General features: G+C 39.9%; 1 protein-coding gene across 3 annotated transcripts in view; it reads left to right on the top strand.

Annotated features, from left to right (window-relative positions):
• trmt12 (tRNA methyltransferase 12 homolog) overlaps nt 1-22,794 on the top strand; it is a 34,820-nt gene that overhangs the window by 1,031 nt on the left and 10,995 nt on the right. For 2 of the 3 annotated variants that reach the window (XM_072270575.1, XM_072270576.1), the window contains exons 2-6: nt 249-334; nt 5,190-5,358; nt 6,608-6,806; nt 10,101-10,251; nt 21,634-21,743. In XM_072270575.1, coding sequence (XP_072126676.1) covers nt 279-334; nt 5,190-5,358; nt 6,608-6,806; nt 10,101-10,251; nt 21,634-21,743 — 685 coding nt within the window. In that variant the 5' untranslated portion in view covers nt 249-278. Of the gene's footprint in view, nt 108-248; nt 335-5,189; nt 5,359-6,607; nt 6,807-10,100; nt 10,252-21,633; nt 21,744-22,794 lie in introns of all 3 variants that reach the window. The other variant, XM_072270574.1, reaches the window with a different exon arrangement.

Genomic DNA, 22,794 nt, shown 5'->3' with positions numbered 1-22,794 from the left:
CGTGCCCCACCGATTACTCATTCATTATGTGTCTAAAACCCTGATTTTTTTTACTGGTGGAATGTATGTGGAAGAAAGAAATGTCTTACCAGCATAACGTGAATCTTGTAAGTAAATGTACCATACGGTGAATGGAAAACAGCTTTAATGTATAATATACTACATATTGCAGATTTAATGAATAAAATATATTTTTGAAAGAAAAAAATAAAGATAATTAACTGATCTAGTGTTGAATATTTTTTCAGTTAATACAAGATTGGCGGTTATGGAAGACAATGCAGGCTGAAAGAATTGCAATTGTGACTCAGGCCCAGTTTGCACAACAATACAGGTGAAACATGGCACAGATTTATTTGTGTGGTAATGTTATATTAAGAGGAAGGAGAAACGTTTTGCTTAGATGTTGTTACTTGTAATTTTCCACAGCTAATTCAAACAGAATTTCTCAATAATGCATAATATTTTATACCTCACAAAATTTCTTTGGGTTATTATTTTTTTCAATACTTTCCTTGAAAATGCCTTTTTACAATGTCCAATGTTAGGTACAGGTCGGCCTTCACTAATCCAGCACCATTGGGACCGGAGGAGTGCCGGATTAGTGAAAATGCCGAATTACAGAAGGATCACATTAAGCATAATCAGTGCCAGATTATCGAAGGAACTGGATTACAGGTAGTCGGATTAGTGAAGGTTGACCTGTATTATTAAAATAATTGCTTTTCCAAAACAGCTAGTAAGACACTCTGCTGCTGGTTTGAGTGTGCTTCTTCAAAAGAGCTAATGAGACACTCTGCTGCTCTAAAGTAACAGGAACAAAGCACCAAAGACTGAAAACCAGCTCTACTGTTTCAACAAAATATCATCCTACCAGCTCTCTACTGCTCCCACCAACATCGGCATGTGGCACCCAAATTCATTCTCGTCAGCATAGGCCGGAAAAATGTACCCCTAATAAAAATAGCTGTAGAGGAACCTCATTAAACTAATGTCTAAAGGGTAGAAAAACTTGTGTCTGTAACATTAATGAAAAATAATCCTACTCCTATATCTTGGCTATCACTGGTGAGTAGATGGTTCTGATTTAATAGATGAGGGCATATATACAGAAAGGTGCCGGAAAAGGGCCAGTAACATCATGAAGGATGCCACCCACCCTGCTCATGGACCATATGTCCCACACCCATCAGGGAGAGGAGACTGCGTAGCGTCTACGCCAGGACAACCAGACTCCAAAGCAGTTATTTTCTATCCACTAACCCACCCCTCCACCGTTACTTTACTATTTCCTGTCAGGCACTCCTGTGCCTCGTATCACTTTATGGATATACAATCAATCCATGTGTGTAAGCTACCTTATGTATTTATATTTATTGTGTTTTTTTATGATTATTGTGTTCTTTATCATACTGTTGTTTTGTGCTGCATCAGAGCCAGAGGAACAAGTATTTGGTTCTCCTTTACACATGTGTACTGGAAATGACATGAAGCATTCTTGAATCGATGTAACAAGTGTAAAGTTCAGATTATTTATATTGAGTATTAGATTTCATGGAATTTTGGGGGTTTAGGAGACTATTTATGCCAGCAAAAGATGGACGTCTTATCACATTTCCCTGCTTTGGTCGATAGCCATGCAGGCTCTGGGTCTTCGAATTCTCATTTAGTTCTTTTTGTTCATGGTGTGGATTTTTGTCTCCATCTTTTCAGTCAAAAAGTTCCAAACCCAATTTTCCAAATGTTAAGTGGGACAATTTTCTTTTCAACTCACTACTAATCCTTCAACAACTCACCTAAAGCTGCAGTATAGTTACTAATCTGTTGCAAAAGTAAATGGGTCCTTTCTGCTTCCTTTGTCTGGACTTCATTTTGTTTCAGATACTTCAGTTAAATGTTCCTTCAATCTCCTTGTTCCAAAGAAAACAAATCCAGCCTTGCCTCTTCCTAACAGCCCTGGTAATACTGTCTGTATTCCCTCTACATCCTTCCTACAATGTGGGACAAGACTAGAAAAGTCAGAATCAAAATCGTATTTATTGTGAAATTTGTTGTTTTAAAGCAGCCATACAGTGCGATAGATACAAGTTACAGTAATAAATATATTAAAAATACATAAGCAAACAGAGCAAAATAGTGAGGCTGTGTTCATGGTTCAGAAATCTGATGGTGGAAAAGAAGAAGCCGTTCCTGAAACATTGTGTCTTCAGGCTCCTGTCCTTCCTCCCTGATGGTAGCAATGAGAAGACTAGATGTCCTGGATGACGGGTGCCCTTAATCGTGGATACTGCATTGTCTTTGAAGATTTCCTTGATATTGGAGAGGCTAGTGCCCATCATGGAAATTGCTGAGCTTACAACTTTCTGAAGCATTTTCTGACCATGTGCATTAGTGTCTCCACACCTGCCGGTGATGCAACCAGTTAGAATGCTGCTACAATATTTGCTGTTGTATCATATCTGCTCAAACTCCTCATGAATTATAGCAGCTGGCGTTCTTTCTTTGTAATTCCATCAACACGCTGGGCCCAGGATAGATATTGACACCCAGGAAGTTGAAACCATTCACCCATTCCACTGCTGGCCTTGTGGGAGGCGAGGGAGGAGATTGCTGAGCCTCTAGCGATGATCTTTGCGTCACCAGTGGGGACGGGAGAGGTTCCGGAGGATTGGAGAGTTGCAGATGTTGTTCCCTCATTCAAGAAAGGGAGTAGGGATAGCCCAGGAAATTATAGGCCAGTGAGTCTTACTTCAGTGGTTGGTAGGTTGATGGAGAAGATCCTGAGAGGCAGGATTTATTAACATTTGGAGAGGCATAATATGATTAGGAATAGTCAGCATAGCTTTGTCAAGGGCAGGTCGTGCCTTATGAGCCTGATTGAATTATTTGACGATGTGATTAAACACATTGATGAAGGTAGAACAGTAGATGTAGTGTATATGGATTTCAGCAAGGCATTTGATAAGGTACCCCATGCAAGGCTTATTGAGAAAGTAGGGAGGCATGGGATCCAAGGGGACATTGCTTTGTGGATGCAGAACTGGCTTGCCCACAGAAGGCAAAGAGTGGTTGTAGACTGGTCATATTCTGCATGGAGGCCGGTGACCTGTGGAATGCCTCAGGGATCTGTTCTGGGACCCCTTCTCTTCGTGATTTTTATAAATAACCTGGTGAGTAAGTGGAGGGATGGGTTAATAAGTTTGCTGATGACACAAAGGTTGGGGGTGTTGTGGATAGTGTGGAGGGCTGTCAGAGGTTACAGTGGGACATTGATAGGATGCAAAACTGGGCTGAGAAGTGGCAGATGGAGTTCAACCCAGATAAGTGTAACGTGGTTCATTTTGGTAGGTCAAAAATGATGGCAGAATATAGTATTAATGGTAAGACTCCTGGCAGTGTGGACGATCGGAGGGGTCTTGGGGTCCGAGTCCATAGGACACTCAAAGCTGCTGAGCAGGTTGACTGTGTGGTTAAGAAGGCATACCATGCATTGGCCTTCATCAACAGCAGGATTGAGTTCAAGAGCGGAGAAGTAATATTACGGCTTTATAGGACCCTGGTCAGACCCCACTTGGATTACTGTGCTCAGATCTGGATACCTAACTACAGGAAGGTTGTGGAAACCATAGAATGGGTGCAGAGGAGATTTACAAGGATGTTGCCTGGATTGGGGAGCATTCCCTATGAAACTAGGTTGAGTGAACTTGGCATTTTCTCCTTGGATGACGGAGGATGAGAGGTGACCTGGTAGAGGTGTATAAGATGATGAGAGGCATTGATTGTGTGGATAGTCAGAGGCTTTTTCCCAGGGCTGAAATGGCTAACACGAGAGGGTACAGTTTTAAGGTGCTTAGAAGTAGGTACAGAGGAGGTATCAGGGGTAAGTTTTTTTACACAGAGAATGGTGAGTGCGTGGAATGCGCTGCCGGTGACGGTGGTGAAGGCAGATACGATCAGGACTTTTAAGAGATTCCTGAAGAGGTACATGGAGCTTAGAAAAATAAAGGGCTATGGGTAACCCTAGGTAATTTCTAAAATAAGTACATGTTCGGCACAGCATCCTGGACCAAAGGGCCTGTATTGTGCTGTAGGTTTTCTATGTTTCTATGAGGACTGGTGTGTGTTCCCTCGACTCCCCCTTCCCGAAGCCCACATTCAACCAGCTGATCTCTCTCAGCCTGTGGCCTAACAAATGCTTCACCAATTACTTGATCACTTTTCTCCTCCAGTATTCTATCCCTTGCTTAATAAAGGCAAGTATACGGAAGGCATATTTAACCAATGTATGTCCAGTTGCCTTCAGAGACTAGTGGGTATTAACATCAGGATTCCTCTATTCCTCCGTACAACACAGGACTGTGCTATTTATTGTGTGTTCTCTTGCCTTATCAGTCTTTACCAAATACGTAATCACACTGGATTGAATTTAATTTGCTATTTCTTCATCTATCTAACCGGTCCATTGAAATCTTCATGTAACTTACAATTTTCTTCTTCACTAATGACTACACCACCATTTTGGTATTGTTGGCAAACTACTTAATTAGGTTCCCTTATAATGAAGTCTAAATGATTGATATGAAAAACAAGTTTCAGTACTGACAAGACCACTCCAGTCAACAAATTAACCATTAACTATTACCCTGTGCCCAGGAGTCCAACATTCTACTTTCTCTTAAATCTTGTGAGTATTACTTTCTTGAACAGTGTATTTTTGTGTCTTTGTCAAACACCAAGATAAAACCATGTTGACACATCAGATGTTCATCCTTATTAACACTCCTTTTATCTCCTAAAAATCAGAGTAGTGGAACATGATCTTCCCTTAATAAGTCCATGTTCTCTTTAATTAACTTGTTCTTTGTTAAATGCTAATAAATAACCTCTCCCTCAATTTCTGATAACAATTTAATGTCTGCCTATGTCAAAATAACTGGTCAAAAGTTGTTCATTCTATACTTTTCTACATTTTTAAACAAGAATACCACTTCAGCGATCTTCCAGCACTCTTGCACCATGTTTGTCATCAACATACACTGGATTTTATTTTTAGATAATAGAAGTCATTTTTTAAACAAACCACTTTATATATTGCATAGTAATACTGTTAAATTAGCAATTCATTTTCAGCAACCTTCCTTCATTCCTGATGAGAAAGTGATTTGATCTTGTTCTGTTTCCTCGTATAGGGAGTATTTGGAGAAGAATGGCTTCCTGGACACAGCCTGTCGTCTCCAGAAGCAACCTGATGGTTCGGTTGCATTGCCTGTGATTTGCAATAAGCTCAGCCCTCTTCACCATCTTAACCTGAGTGAGACTGTAGCTCCAGGAAGTACATGCACTTTTACCGTGATGAAGGTAGGATTTCTTTTCTTGACTGAACACACGTCGGTACAAGCATTTGACCTTTCACACAATATTAGAATATCTGATCATCAGAAAGTGATTGCAAGCAGGTGGTTTGAAACATGTTGCTCACTGTTACAATTATCCATTCAGCAGCATTAATGTGATCTATTCAGAATGAAAAGTAACCCACCTTTTACTGAGTTTCAGCTTTGGAAAGTATTTCTTTTTATTTTACATTCTCACATTTTCTGCTGACACAGATAGCCCAGCTCTCTGAACATTTCTAGCAGTCCCATTTCCATGCTTGTTTTCCTGTAACCTATTCTCCCTGATAAGCTCAGTAACAATTATTCCTCCACCCCAACCCCAACCCTTACATTATGTTGGTAATTTACAAATCAGCAGTAGTCAGTCCGCTTACCAGCACATGTCTGGGATGTGGAACGAAACCAGAACATCTGGAGGGAACTACATGGTCACATGAAAAATGTGCAGACTCCACATAAACAACCTTGGGTCAGGATTGAACCCAGAGTGCTGGAGCAATGCAATGGTGGCACTAACTTCTGCACTGTTAAGATCCAAACTTGAACCTCTTGCTCACATAGATTGTGTTGGGATGCCACTGAACTCAGCATGGCTTTTTATCTACTTGCAGTAGCTGCTCTCAGCTCCATAATGAACGTATGTTGTTCACAGGCCAGTTTAAACAGGATCTTTCCTCCTCTGTCCGACCTCAGCTGAAATAGAAGGTGAAGTCCTGAAATTATTCTCTTTGCTGATGGGTTGCTACGTCAAACACCCCAGTAGGAAACAATGAAACAATTGGGTGTGTGAATAAATGAAAAAATGATCAGTTTCAGACATAAGTAATGTAATTGACTGAGTTGTTGAATGGCTCATTGGAAGTGATTGCCAGGATTCAGAGAAGAGAAGTGGATGAGAAATTGGAATGTTGCCTAAGCCTCTGGAGCGGTAACCTGATAATAGTTATTGCCTTCCAAAGCAGAAAGAAGAAATAATGTCTTGTGGAACAAGTACCGTTTATTTAAAGGGCATCATGGAGTTAACAGAAAGCAAAATGAAGTTTGGCCACTAGTTCTAGCACAAACTGAACAGCAAATCAGCACACTGCATTGGATAACTCATCTTTTTCAGTATCTACTTCTTTCCCTGCCATTCACCCATGATAATTATATCTTGTTTGTCTTCTATAATTAATTTTGATGCATGTCTGTTTTACGAATATACATTTCAGAACCCAATAGCATCCAAAAAATCATTGGTAAAATCTTGCCACCAACGGCTGCAAGAAGAGCTCGATGCATTATTGAAGCAACATGGGGTCCTTTGGAGTGAAGAACTGCTACGTGACCTACCTCAAGCGTGGAAGAGGCATGGAGACATGATTGTTCTGAGTGAAAATGCATTCCAAACAGAACTCTGGAAAACTTTGGGTGAGATTTAAATTTTAAACAATGCAGCATAAATGTTAGGGATTGTATTGCACATTTGGTCCTTAGTGAACTCAAATGTATTTTCCCTCTGTTACATTCCCCAGAAAAAAAGTTTACAGATTGTATCTGCCTATGCCATTTTAAATCAACCTTGGAAACTGCTGATATTATTTTCCTTTTGGAAGATGTATACATGTTCTCCTCCATAACAACATGACTGAATTAAGTAATAAATGATCAACTCAGTATCCGATCTACATGAGCAAACTCAAGGAGTTCGGCAAAAATCATTGCATTTACTGCCTTCTCTTGAGGGTTTGCTGAAAGCATTAAAGATGCAGAGGGTTAGTGAATATGGTTTCATTTATCAGCAAAAGTGTGTCATAAAGATTGTAACACTACCTAACTAATTAATGTTCATATAAAATTAATGTCATACATTGAGGGTGGAATGAAGGATTCAGCATATACCAGGTTACAGTCTTTATGTTTCCAGGAATCAGAAACTGGCACTGATAGAAATTAAGTGTTTATGCTTTACATTAAATGTGCACGTTTTTACTAAAAATGGTAGAAGTTGGAAAGTACATCACCAGGGGCTTCACTGCGGGAGTGGAAGTCAGAGCTACATAAGAGTTGTTCTCGACTATTTGATAGTTATTTCTGGAGCACCTAAATTGGGGGGGGGGGGGGCGGGTGAGGGTTGAAACTTATGGAAGATAAAATTCCATTTATTGTGCAAGAAAGATTTTCTGTAAAAATAAATTCTTCCTATGAAGAGCAATGATAAACATATAATATTTTCTCACTACTTACCACTGGGCAGGAGGTTCAGGAGCCTGAGGAGCTGCACCACCAGGTTTGGGAACGTTTATTACCCTACAGTCATCACGTTCCCGAACCTACATGGATCACTTCACTCACACAAGTCTGAACTGATTCCACAACCTACAAACTCACTTTCAAGGCTTGACAACGCATGTTCTCAATACTTATTTTGGGCACAATTTGTCTTTTTCTCATTGTTGTTTGTCGGTCTTTGTCTATGTATAGTTTTTTGTAACTTCTATTGTTTTTCTTTATTTTCCTGTAAATGAATCTCAAGGTAATATATGTTAACATATACAGACTTTGATAATTTTTTTTTCACTTTGAATATTGGATGTTTAAAAGACTTTGGTTTCTCATTTTAAGTACATTATAAATACCGTACCATACTTGTACTCAAGATCATTGAGTTTGATTGTGATGAACTTTTGAGACAAGGATAGAGGCTGCAATCTGTAATCTAAGTTCTAGATCTTTGGCTGTGATTTAATGAGAAAATAGAACTAGACAAAGTTGTATGAATTAGTTAAAGGAGTGAGTCATTCAGTCCTTCAAGCCTTTTCCACTGTCTCAATAAGATCACGGCTGATCTGATTGCATTTACTACTCTTTACTTCTCCCCACGTACCATAACCTTTCATACTATTGCTTCTAAAGAATTTATCCATCTCTTAAAATATTCAAAGATTGTGCTTCTCCTGTTCTTTAAGGAAGACTTTCAAAGACTTCCAACCTTTTGAGAGAAAAAAAGTTCACCTAATCTCTGTTTTAAATGGGGGTGACCCAAAATTTTTAAGTGAGACTCCTGCTTCCGGATTTCCTAAATATGATCCAACTTCTCAAAACCCATTAAGATCATACATGTTTCAATTAACTTGCCCCTCACTCTTCTCATCTCCCACAAATACATATCTAATTTATTCAGTCTTTCCTCATATGACAAGCTGTCCATTTAGGTGGTAAAGTTTAGTCAAGTTTCAAATTCACTATTTTATCTATCTTTTTATGAACTTGCTGGAGTTCAGAAGAATGAGAGGAGATCTTATAGAAACATATAAAATCATGAAAGGGATAGATAAGATAGAGGCAGGAAAATTGCTTCCACTGGTAGATGAGACTAGAACTAAGGGACATAGCCTCAAAATTCGAGGGAGTAGACTTAGGACGGAGATGAGGAGGAACTGCTTTCCCCAGAGAATAGAGAATATGGAATTCTCTGCTCAATGAAGCAGTGGAGGCTACCTCAGTAAATACATTTAAGACAAGGTTGGATAGATTTTTTGCATAGTAGGGGAATTAAGGGTTATGGGGATGAGTCCATGGGCAGATCAGCCATGATCTTTTTGAAAGGTGGAGCAGGCTCGATGGGCCAGATGGCCGACTCCTGCTCCTATTTCTTATGTTCTTATTCAGTATAAATTGGATCAGCAAGTTTGCTGATGACTCTAAGATTGGAGGCGTTGTGGACAGCGAGGAAGGCTTTCAAAGTTTGCAAAGGATCTGGACCAACTGGAAAAATGGGCCAGAAAGTGGCAGATGGAATTTAATGCAGACAAGTGTGAGGTGTTGCATTTTAGAAGGACAAATCAGGGTAGGACATACACAGTAAACGGTAGGGCACTGAGGAGTGCGGAGGAACAAAGGGATCTGGGAGTTCAGATACATAATTCCCTGAAAGTGGTGTCACAGGTAGACAGGGTTGTAAAGAAGGCTTTTGGCATCCTGGCATTCATAAATTAAGGTATTGAGTGTAGGAGTTGGGATGTTATGGTGAGGTTGTGTAAGACATTGGTGAGGCCAAATTTGGAGTATTGTGTAAAGTCCTGGCCACCTAACTATAGGAAGGATATCAGTAAGATTGAAAGAGTGCAGAGAAGATTTACTAGGATATTGTCGGGTCTTCAGGAGTTGAGTTACAGGGAAAGATTGAACAGGTTAGGACTTTATTCCTTGGAGTGTAGAAGAATGAGGGGAGATTTGATAGAGGTTTACAAAATTATGAGGGGTATAGACAGAGTAAATGTGAATAGACTCTTTCTACTTAGATTAGGAGAGATAAATACGAGAGGACCTGGCTTTAGGGTGAAAGGGGAAATGTTTAGGGGGAACTTCTTCACTCAGAGGGTGGTGGGAGTGTGGAACAAGCTGCAATCTGATGTGGTAAATGCGGGCTCACTCTTACGTTTTAAGAATATATTGGATAGGTACATGGATGGGAGAGGTCTGGAGGGTTATCGACTGGATGCAGGTCAATGGGACTAGCGGAATAATGTTTTGGTACAGACTAGAAGGGCCGAATAGCCTGTTTTCTGTGCTGTAGTGTTCTATGGTTCTATGATATTTATATTAGAAAATCATGGTGGCTAAGTTAATTAAGCAATATGAAAATACTAAGTTGTATTTTTATTTATCTTTGAAGTGAGTTCTTATGTGCTGTTGGTTTTATCATTGTTCTGTTTATTGCAGAGCCAGAGTTGTGGCAGGTGGTTGCTAATGCGCTAGGTGTAAGACGCATTGCAAAGACAGGCAGAATATCTGCTGATGGCTTTCGTACTCCAAAGGTTACTTTATTGCTGGGAGACAATGCCTGGGTCCATCACGTTGACAATGGCATCAGGTGAGAGCAGAATAATCAGATTTATAATGCCAAACAATGCAAGAATCTGCATGTAACATTGTGAGCACCACTTCCTCCCAATAATACACATATGATAAATTTCTTCCTTTAATTAAAAGCGTTCAGATACTGTGGCACTCCATAGTTTCTTGTATGTCACCTATAACATGCAATTCCTCTGAGTTCTAAAGTTAGCTGTATCTTTAGGAAGCCATTAATTCAAGCAATTCCAATCCATGGAAGGACAGTAAATATCAAATAATGAATCACCCATGGTCTTTGCTACATTAACTTCTAGCTGTCAGTTGATAGTAATACTGGTTGAGCACCCCTGATCCAAAATGCTTGGGGCTGGAAGCATTTCTTATTTTGGAATTTTTTTGGATTTTGCAATATTTGCATCAATATAATGAGAAAGCTTAGGGGTGAGACCCAAGACTAAACATGAAATTCCATTTACATTTCATATATAGCTTGTACATAATACTCTGAAGGTAGTTTTATATAATGTTTTTAATCATTTTGTGCATCAAACAATAATGTGTACATTGAGCCATCAGAAAGGTAAGCTCTCACTATCGCGGCCGCCCAGGTGGATAGTCAGTAGCTGTTTGGCATCGCCATCATTCCTGATTCTGAATTTATGTGCTTCTGGTAACCAGTCTTTGTCTTGTACTTTTTCAGCACACATACTGTATGTACTAAACAGTAAAAATTATTACATTCCATTAATGTAATGAAAAAATAATGTGTGCAGGGTAGCAAAAACAGCAATGCAGCATTGGGGAACTTAGCCTATATTCACTTTTGTGGAAGAGGCTGCTGCGGAGTTAATTGTCTTGCCCATCTCCTCCTCATACAGATCATGCTTCTGAAACAGGAGATTTTATACAGCATGACTCTCTTCACAGAGGAACTGTGCTCAGAAAATAGCTCCTTTAAGCTCCCTGATTTTCAAGATTCCATCCATAAAATTGCCGCACTCTGGTTATTTTATCAACTGGAATCTCGCTGCCTCAGTGTCAGTGGCCTCCAAATGAACACATTGTCATTCCAGGTCTTGTAGTTTTACATCCAAGGTGGTTTTTTTTGATACATTTGACGCATTACCTGCACTTTTAATTGCTGACATTTTTCCGGACATTATAGGTTAAGGTACAATATGAGGAATCCTTTAACAAAACTACAAATACTGCAGCATGTGAAAATACTCAGGCAGTGCATGCAGTGGAGGAAACTTTCTCCACTAGATCCCTCTAAACTTCTCCCTTTCCTGAAACATAAGGTCTCTAGCTTTTGACATCAACAAAATATACAGGTTCTCCAACACTGAAAATATAAGATCCTGTACCGAAAATGACATGTTGAAGGAAGATTTAGACCAAAAATTCTTGAGTGAAGAAGCAAAGTATTTTAAGATCTTGTTTGTTTTGTTAATCGATGAAATACCACACCAAAACTTGGCAAAAACGAAATTCAACTTTATAAAGGCCTCCTCACAATTCAGGATTGGCTACAGACATTTGGACAGAAAATATCCAAATGTAGTAGTCCTATTTAATACCCAGTAACTGACATTGTGAACACAAGTGCTGAACTCAGACTAAGCTAACATAGAACAAATCAGAAATTATTGTGATTTTGTATATCTTTCAGCTTCTCAGTAGATAGATGCACTGTGTAATCCCCGAGTAGTGAATGGAAATAAAAAGTATTAATAATTTTTACAATCCACTCCAATCTGCTCCCTGGAATGCAGGAGAATGAAGGAAGATCTTGTAGGGGCATATAAAATTATGATGGGTATAGAAAGAATGGATTCATGCAGGCTTTTTCCACGCATTTTGGGCGAGACTCGAGCTAGGGGTTTACGGTGAAAGGTGAAATATGGGGTATCTGAGGAGGAACTACTTCACTCAGAGGTTGATATGAGTGTGCAATGAGCTGCCAGCAGAAGTGGTAGATGCAGGTTCAATTGTAACATTAAAAGGATGATGAGAGAGGTATGAAGTGCTATGGTGTGGGAGCTGATAAATGGGGCTAGGCAGAAAACCAGGCCAGTACAGGCTAGGTAGGCTGAATGGTCTGCTTCTGAGTTGTAGTGCTCTATGACTCTATAATCATGTCCCTAATGATCAACTACCCTAAAGGTCAGAGTAGACTCAGGCACTCAGTTAATTTAAAACAGAGATCAATAGATTTCAGTTTATTCTGGAAGCAAAGGATGTGGGGTTAATGCAAAGTGGCATTGAATCATTCAGAGTCTTTCCCAACCAGAAGACCTAGATGATCCAAGAGATCCGCTACCTGTTGAGGGCCAGACAAGTGGTATTCAGGTCTGGTGACCAAGTAAAATGCAAGAGGTCCAGGTTCGACCTCCAGAAAGCCATCTCACAGGGAAAGAGGCAATTACAGACCAAAAAAAATTGTTGAAGGATGCTCAGCTTCAGGAGTTGTGGCAGGGCTTGAATGCTATCACTTCCTAAAAAGTGAAATCAAACGACATGATAGTGTGGGGGGCTGACAGAGGTTACACCAGGACATCGATAGGATGCAAAACTGGGCTGAGAAATAGCAGATGGAGTTCAACCCAGGTAAGTATGAAGTGATTCATTTTGGTAGGTCAAATATGTGGCAGAATATAGTATTAATGGTAAGACTCTTGGCAGTGTGGAGGATTAGAGGGATCTTGGGGTCCGAGTCCATAGGACACTCAAAGTTGCTGTGCGGGTTGACTCTGTGGTTAAGAAAGCATACGGTGCATTGGCCTTCATCAGTCGTGGAATTGAGTTTAGGAGCTGAGAGATAATGTTACATCTATATAGGATCCTGGTCGGGCCCCACTTGGAGTATGTGCTCAGTTCTGGTCGCCTCATTATAGGATGGATGTGGAAACCATAGAAAGGGTGCAGAGGAGATTTACAAGGATGTTGCCTGTATTGGGGAGCATGCCCTATGAGAATAGGTTGAGTGAACTTGGCCTTCTCTCCTTGTAGCGACGGAGGATGAGAGGTGACCTGATAGAGGTGTATAAGATGATGAGAGGCATTGATGGTGTGGATAGTCGAGGCTTTTTCCCAGGGCTGAAATGGCTAACATGAGAGGGCTTAGTTTTAAGGTGCTTAGAAGTAGGTACAGAGGAGATGTCAGGGGTAAGTTTTTTTTACACTATTACGAGCTGTAACATTTTAGAAATAAACCAACAACAAGAGATTTTGCACTGGGCGGGTTTTAATGTTAAAACCTCTATCTCTATTAATATCTACTTATAATATCATAACTTAACCAAGATGAACAAATGTTAACAGTGTTATGTATATATATATGTGTGTAATATAGCTCCGAAACTAAGTTAAGCTTGGGGAAACAAAGCTTAGTGTCTTGAGATGGTAAAGTAGGAAAGTTCAGTTCATCCACGGAATGAATGATAGGAGAGAGATATTTGTAATCCGGGGTGAAACGTAGAGAAGAGGTAATTACAAAGTATTCCACAATGGTAAAACTAGATAACAGTTGCTATAGATCTTGTCCTTCATGTCATTCCAAATCCACATACGAATTATCACTGAAAGTGATCTGTCTTTCTTTTTCAATATTTTTATTGATTTTGATTTCTATATATAGAGGAATACAGAGTTCAAGAGAATATATATTATAAAACAAAAGACAAAATATAATACCAGATACAGTATATTGAATTACATTAACAAGCTCCTTACTCTATATTCATATGGATTAGATTAGTTCATATATTAGAATATAAGCAATTCTATTAAGAAAAAAAAGATCTACAACCACTACCAAAGCCAAAGCCGTTTGGGGAAAAAAAAGAAACTTATCAGATAATGAAATACACAAACCCCATTTCCAGAAAAGTTGGGATATTTTCCAAAATGCAATAAAAACAAAAATCTGTGATATGTTAATTCACGTGAACCTTTATTTAACTGACAAAAGTACAAAGAAGAGATTCTCAATAGCTTTACTGACCAACTTAATTGTATTTTGTAAACATACACAAATTTAGAATTTGATGGCTGCAACACACTCAACAAAAGTTGGGACAGAGTTAAAATAAGATTGAAAAGTGCACAGAATATTCAAGTAACACTGGTTTGGAAGACTCCACATTAAGCAGGCTAATTGGTAGCAGGTGAGGTATCATGACTGGGTATAAAAGTAGCATCCATCAAAGGCTCAGTCTTTGCAAGCAAGGATGGGTCATGGCTCACACCTTTGTGCCAAAATTCGTGTGAGTATTGTTAGTCAGTTCAAAAGGAACATTTCTCAATGCGAGATTGCAGAGAATTTAGGTCTTTCGACATCTACAGTACATAATATTGTGAAAAGATTCAGAGAATTCAGAGGCATCTCAGTGTGTAAAGGGCAAGGTCGGAAACCACTGTTGAATGCGTGTGATCTTCGAGCCCTTAGGCAGCACTGCCTAAGAAACCGTCATGCTACTGTGACAATTATAGCCACCTGGGCTCGGGAGTACTTCGGAAAACCATTGTCACTCAACACAGTCCGTCACTGCATCCAGAAATGCAGCTTGAAACTGTATTACGCAAGGAGGAAGCCATACATCAACTCTATGCAGAAACGCCAGCGAGTTCTCTGGGCCCGAGCTCATCTCAGATGGACCGAAAGACTGTGGAATTGTGTGCTGTGGTCAGATGAGTCCACATTTCAGCTAGTTTTTGGAAAAAAGGGGCGTCGAGTTCTCCGTGCCAAAGATGAAAATGACCATCCTGATTGTTATCAGTGAAAGGTGCAAAAGCCAGCATCTATGATGGTATGGGGGTGCATCAGTGCCCACGGCATGGGTGAGTTGCATGTATGTGAAGGTATCATTGACTCTGAGGCGTATATTAGGATTTTAGAGAGACATATGTTGCCATCAAGGCAACGTCTCTTCCCGGGACGTCCATGCTTATTTCAGCAGGACAATGCCAGACCACATTCTGCACGGGCTACAACAGCGTGGCTTTGTAGACACAGAGTGCGTGTGCTTGATTGGCCTGCTGCCAGTCCAGCTCTATCTCCTATTGAAAATGTATGGCGCATCATGAAGAGGAGAATCAGACAACAGAGACCACGGACTGTTGAGCAGCTGAAGTCTTATATCAAGCAAGAATGGACAAAATTTCCAATTGCAAGTCTACTACAATTAGTATCCTCAGTTCCAAAACAATTAAAAAGTGTTATTAAAAGGAAAGGTGATGTAACACCATGGTAAACATGCCTTTGTCCCAACTTTTGAGTGTGTTGCAGCCATCAAATTCTAAATTTGTGTATGTTTACAAAATACAATTAAGTTGGTCAGTAAAACTATTGAAAATCTTTCCTTTGTACTTTTGTCAGTTAAATAAAGGTTCACGTGAATTAACATATCACAGATTTTTGTTTTTATTGCATTTTGGAAAATATCCCAACTTCTCTGGAAATGGGGTTTGTACTATTAACCAATTTCTGTACTTGAACAAGAAGTCAAAGATTATGAAAATAATTTAAAAACGGCCCCCACAAATTTTGAAAATCTTGGTTAGATTCAGAAATTGAACAATGAATCTTTTCTAAATTTAGACATGCCATAACATCCCGTAACCACTGAGCGTGATTAGGCTGAACAGCATCCTTCCATTTAAACAAAAGCACCCTTCTAGCCATAAGAAAGATAAAAGCCAGAATGTTTAGATCAGATGTCTTCAAAATGATATCAAAACGAAAGTGATCTGTCACAGGGATATTGTCTTCAACTGGCTGCCACACAACATACCCAGGCAAGGGTTGACACATAAGTGGTCTGCACAGGATATCCCGAAAAATCCACTCCTTTGGATCATACGAAGTGACAGACCCACATTCGTTGTGCACCGTGTGCCAATATTTAACCCAAACTTTTAGGCTTAAAAGAGTTTCAAACCATCGCAGTGACCAGCTGAAATTTCAGCAGCTGGTGTGTCCCTCTCTCCCTCTCTCCCTACTTCTGACCGTGACTGACTTGCAGCTTGTTTAACTTTAAAGCAGGGACACAGACAGTCACAGTCGAGAGAGAGAGAGAAGGCAACCAGCTGCTAAAATTTCAGCTGGTCACTACGATGGTTTGAAACTCTTTTAAGCTCAAAAGATTGGGTTAAATATCAGCACACAGTGCACTATGAATGTGGGACTGTCACTTCATATAATCCACAGGAGTGGATGAAATGGTCTCTCAAAATAACGATGTAAATTGTGTTGTCAAAACATCTGATTGACGAAAATCAACACAGGTGGTACATTTAAACATGATGAAACCATATTTTAACAAGCAGGCATATCTGTGAGCGTCTTTATTCTAATCAAACATTGTCTCCGTCAGATTAACAAATTTGGCTATTCTAGAAACATTGATAACAAGTTGGCTCATTTGCAGCCACAGCAACGACAGCAAATGGAGGAATTAATTTTGAAGTTTAAAAATTTATTTCCTGATGTTCCAAACCGAACCACAGTTGTATCACATGATGTGGATGTTGGGAATGCCCAGCTGATTAAACAACACCCCTGTCGCATGAACATAGAAAAATGTAAATTAGCTGAACAAGAGATTGAATATATGCTAAAAAATGGTATTATAAGGCCTTCAACTTCAGATTGGAGTTCACCTTGTGTATTTGTACCTAAACTAGATGGTAGGTTTTGCACTGACTATAGAAAGGTGAATGCTGTAAAAAAAAAAACAGATGCTTATCCCATCCCTAGGGTGGATGATAGTATAGACAATGTTGGAAAAATTAAGTTTCTTACAAAGATTGCTGTGTTGAAAGGATACTGGTGTGTTCCACTGACAGATAGAGGTAGAGAAATTTCTGCATTTGTAACACCTTCTGGGCTGTATGAATACAATGTTCTGCTGTTTGGAATGAAAAATGCACCAGGAACATTTCAAAGAATGATTAATTCTGTAATTCAAGAGTTAAAACATACAGATGCCTATATTGATGATTTAGTCACAGGGAATGACACATGGGAAGCTCATATCTCTGCAGTGGGAGAGTTGTTTGAAAGGCTCTCAAAGGCCAGCCTTACAGTTAATTTAGCTAAGAGTGAATTTGGCCATGCCACTGTGACCTATCTTGGTTATGTGGTAGGTCAAGGTGAGTTAGCTCCTGTTCAGGCAAAGGTTCAGGCAATTTCTAAAGTTCCCATTCCAACTGGTAAAAAGGCTCTTAGAAGGTTTCTGGGAAAGGTTGGATATTATTGTAAGTTTTGTAAGAACTTTGCTGACATTGCTCTTCCTTTGACTAACCTCCTGAAGAAGGGTGAAAAGTTTGTTTGGACAGAACCTTGCCAGGAGGCATTTGATCAGTTAAAAGCCATTTTATGTCATCAACCTGTGCTCCAAGCACCTGATTTGACAAAGCCGTACTCGATAGCTGTGGATGCCAGTGATGAAGCTGCAGGGGCAGTGTTACTACAAAAGGATGATTGTGATGGAGTTGAACATCCTGTAGCTTACTTTTCAAAGAAATTCAATGAGCATCAAAGAAATTATTCCACCATAGAGAAAGAATTATCGTCACTTGTTTTGGCTTTGCAGCATTTTGATGTTTATGTTTGCCCAGCTCAGAAACCACTTGTGATTTACACAGATCATAATCCGTTGATGTTTTTAAGTAAGATGAAAGACAAAAACAGAAGGTTGTTAAATTGGAGTCTGACTTTGCAGGAATATGATCTTATGATAACACACATTAAAGGCAAAGATAACGTAATTGCAGATTGTCTTTCCAGATGTTAAGCTTGCAATGTATTTTTAATAGTGGAGTAGAATCTGGTATTTGTAAACGCTTCTGCAATATGTTTTATGATTACCATACATGTATTGTTTCACATTGTGTAGTTTGCAGTTAAAATTTTGCTCTTGCAGATCAAAATTTTCCTTTTTGTGGGGGAAGTGTTACGAACCCACAGGTTTCATTTACTGTGGACTGTTACTTTAAGAGCGCCTAAATGAGGCGGGAGTATGATGTTGTTCACTGACTGACTTGTAGCTTGTTTAACTTTAAAAGGACACAGACAGTCACGGTCAGAAGTCACAGTAGAGAGAGGGAGACCAGCTGCTGAAATTTCCGTGACTGTTTGTGTGCTTGTTTCAAAGTTAAACAAGCTGCAAGTCAGTCAATGAACAACATCATAGTCCCGCCTCATTTAGGCACTCTTAAACTAACAGACCACAGTAAACGAAACCTGTGGGTTCGTGACAACACAGGGAGTGGTGAGTGTGTGGAATGGGCTGCTGGCGACGTGGAGGCGGATACGATAGGGTCTTTTAAGAGACTCCTGGATAGGTACATGGAGCTTAGAAAAATAGAGGGCTGTGGGTAACCTTAGGTAATTTCTAAGGTAAGGACATATTTGGCACAACATTGTGGGCCGAAGGGCCTGTATTGTGCTGTAGGTTTTCTATGCTTCTATGTCATATGTGAAAATACAGTTTTGCTGCCAGATAACCTCAATGCCTTTTATACTCACTTTGACCATCAAAACATGGAAGCATCTTCACAAACTCCCACAGCCCCTGACAACACTGTGATTTCAGTCACTGAGGCTAACATGAGAGCATCCTTCAGTGGGGTGAACCCACAGGAACCATCCCACCCAGACGGGGTACCTGGGAAGTACTGAAGACCTGTGCTATTCAACTGGCTGAAGTGTTTGCTGATATCTTTAACCTCTTACTTCAGCAGTCTGAGGTACCCAGCTGCTTCAAGCAGGCTTCAATTATACTGGTGCCCAAGACGAACATCCCTGCCTCAATGGCTTGTCTAGTAACACTTACATCCACTGTGATGAAGTGCTTTGAGAGGTTGGTGATGAAGTCTATGAACTCCTGGCTGAGGAGCGACTTGGATCGGCTCCAATTTGCCTGCTGTCACAATGCATCAACATCAGATGTCATGTCATTGACTCTACTCAGCTCTGGAATATCTGGACAGTGAAGGTGCATACAGCAGCAAGTTCTTCATTAACTACAGCTCTGCATTCAGTACCATCATTCCCTCAGTACTAATCAATAAGCTCCAAGACCTTGGCCTCAATACCTTCTTGTGCAATTGGATCTTCAATAGACCCTAGTCAGGTCAGATTGGCAACGACATCTCCTCCACAATCTCCATCAGCACAGGTGCACCACAAGGCTGTGTGCTTAGCCCCCTGATCTACTCACCTCATACTTTTTACTGTGAGGTTAAGTACAGCTCCAATGCTGTTGACAACACCAGCGTTGTGGGGTGAATCACAAGTGGTGACGAATTCGTATATAGGAGGGAGATTGAAAATCTGGCTGAGTGGTGCCACAACAACCACCTCTCACTCAATGTTAGCAAAACTAAAGAACTGATTATTGACTGCAGGAGGAGGAAACCAGGGGTTTATGAGCTAGCCCTCATCAGTGCATCAGAGGTGGAAAGAGTCAGCAACTTTAAATCCTTCCGCATTATCATGTCAGAGGATCTGTCCTGGGTCCAGAATGTAACTGCTCTTACAGAGAAGGGACAGCAGTGCCTATACTTCCTTTGAAATTTGCATAAATTCAGCATGTCATCTAAAACCTTGACAAACTTCAAAAGATGCACGGAAGACATTATACTGACTGGTTGTATCATGGCCTAGTATGAGAACTCCATTGCCTTTGAATGGTAAAAACTACAAAAAGTAGTGGATATAGCCCAGTCCTTCACAGGTAAAGCCCTCCCCAACATTGAGCATTACCACAAGGACGGCTGTCACAGAAAAGCAGCATCTTTCATCACTATCCAGGCCGTACTCTCTTCTCCCTGCTGCCATTAGGAAGCAGGTACAGGAACCACAAGTCCCACACCACCAGGTTCAGGGACAGTTAATACCCCTCAGCCGTCAGGCTCTTTGAACCAGAGTGGATAACTTCACTCACCCCTACACTGAACAGATTCCACAATCTATGTACACTTTCAGGGACTCTACAATTCATGTTCTCAATATTTATTGTTTATTGATTTATTATTTTGTTTTCTTTTTGTATTTGCAGTGTGTTGCCCTTTGTACATTGGTTGCTTGTCCATCTCTGTCGTGTGCAGTTTTTCATTGATTTTTGTCTGTCTTTCTATTTACTGTGAATGCTCGCAAGAAAATGAATCTCAAGTAGTATATGCAGACATATATGTAATAATTTTACTTTGAACTAGATCAGCCATGATGCTAATGAATGTCAGACCTAGGATTAAAAGGTTGAATGCCCCACTCCTCTTCCTATTTCTTATCTTCATGTTTATTTTTCATTTTCTTAACGATAAAACATGATTTATTAGTTAGAAAAAAATATAATTATGATCATGTCCTCAGAACATACCGATTTAATTCACATCCAATTAAGTAGCTGGGAAGTAAAATTACTGTTGTAAAAATAGTGCTTTTGCACAATAAGGCTTAACAACCAGACCATCTCTTTTTGATCATGGTAGTTCAGTGAGTAATGCCAGTAATGTCATTGGGAAACATCTGCTTCTTTTTGAATAGTGGCACAGGATGATTATATTCCCGAGCATGCATGAGAGATCCTTAGTACCTCATTTAAAATATGTTTAATCAAATAACTGTACTGGTCCTCTCCAGGTTATGTCAGGGTGTAACGTAAACAGCATGCAGAGCGGAAGTGCAACCATATGTCAGTATATTGAAGTAAAAACATAGGCATTCTGTGGGGTGGGGGTGTATAGTTAAACCAGGACGTTTAATTTAACCCATTAGATTTTTCTGCAAGATGCAGTGATGCTACTGTGAATTGAATTGCCTCAAAGCAGAAGGTGCCTGCAGCTCCACAGGTCTCCCAAACACTCATTCATATGAATGTTGTTGGGTGTTTGAAACCTGAGGAGTATCTGTGGTAACGTAAGTAAGGGGGATCTATAACATTTGACAAATAGTTTCAGGATACTGGTAATTTGAACTCGGAACACAGTCATTGTCAGTATTTATGCTGCAAATCGAACATTTTTAAATTGTAGTGTTTATCACGTACAATGCAGAAACACTCAGTTATAAGATTAACATTGTTGTCGTGGTGTGAAGCAAGACATTAAAATTGTAGAAAAATAAATGTTACGTTGCAAAGCTATACATCATCCAGATGGTTCACTCTGATTGTGATGCTTTATTGTAATTCTGAAATTATTTCATTGCCTGTGGAACCTTTTTGTTGTATTATGTACATGGCAAGACAAAGTAATGCTCTGTTTTAAATGTGGTAAAGTTTTTCACATTCAAATTCTTTTTTTTTTAAAATTATATTTCCTCAGAGTGATAATTACATTCACAAAATTTGTGTTGTTGTGTTGTAATTGTCTGCCTTGTGTTCTATAGATACACATTTGACATTACCAAATGCATGTTCTCTTCTGGAAATATCACAGAAAAGCTACGTGTCAGCTCTTTTGACTGCAGAGGAGAAGTGGTTGTGGACCTGTATGCAGGTAACATCAAGAATCAATAGCTGAACCACAATGAGCTGAATGGGCATATTACATGCATTGATTCCATAAAGTCTCTGTCTGTCAAAGTAAGAAGGGGAATCAGGAATAGGGCAATTGTTCCTGCTTTGTCATTCAATAAGAATTGGGGGGGGGGGGGAGGCATAGAGATTAGATAAAGGGCATTTATATTACACAACCTCGTAATGGATTGCTCATTCCTTGTCTGGTGGATAATAGCCTATCTATATTGTGCAGGTTTTATAGGGCTTAGAACTGTACACCACTGCAATGGCCCATGGGTCCACAATGTTGTGCTGACAAGTACAAATCTACTCCACACGCACTCTAACCCTTTCTCTTATACAGCCCATAGCTCTCCATTTTTTTTACATCTATGTGCCACTCTAAGAAACTTAAATGTCCTTATTGTATCATCCTCTACCACCACACCCGGCATTGTGTGCTAGGTATCTACCACTCTCTGTGTGATAAAACAAGAGCTACCTCTGGCATCTCCCTTGTGCTTTCCTCCACTCACTTTAAACAGACATCCTCAGGTATTGACCATTGCCCCGCCACCCCGGGAAAAAGGTGTTGTCTGTTCACTCTGTCTGTGCCTCTCATAATTGTATTCACCTCTGTTAAGTTGCCTCATGCTCCTTCACACCAAAGAGAAAAGCTATAGCTGCTCAGCTTTCCTCAAAAGACCTTGGGCGCCATGGTAGTGTAGCAGGTAGCATGACGCTATTATACAGTAGCTCGGGGCGCTGGAGTTTGGAGTTCTCTGCAACATTACCTATAAAGGGTCTGTACATCCTCCCTGTAGAATGCGTGGGTTTCCTTCGTATCCTCCGGTTTCCTCCCACAGTCCAAAGACGTCCTGGTTACTAGGCTAATTGGTCATTGTAAATTGTCCTGTGATGAGGCTAGGGTTAAATCAGAGGTAAATTGGGGGTTGCTTGTCAGTGCAGCCTGAAGGTCTGGAAGAGCCTATTTCATATTGTCTCTCTAAATAAAAAAATAAACATACTTGCTAATCCAGACAGCATTT

Source organism: Mobula birostris, chromosome 10 (genome assembly GCF_030028105.1).
Source record: "Mobula birostris isolate sMobBir1 chromosome 10, sMobBir1.hap1, whole genome shotgun sequence".
NCBI lineage: Eukaryota > Metazoa > Chordata > Chondrichthyes > Myliobatiformes > Myliobatidae > Mobula > Mobula birostris.
The sequence above is the reverse complement of the archived record's forward strand: the minus strand, read 5'-3'. Positions and strand labels throughout refer to the sequence as shown.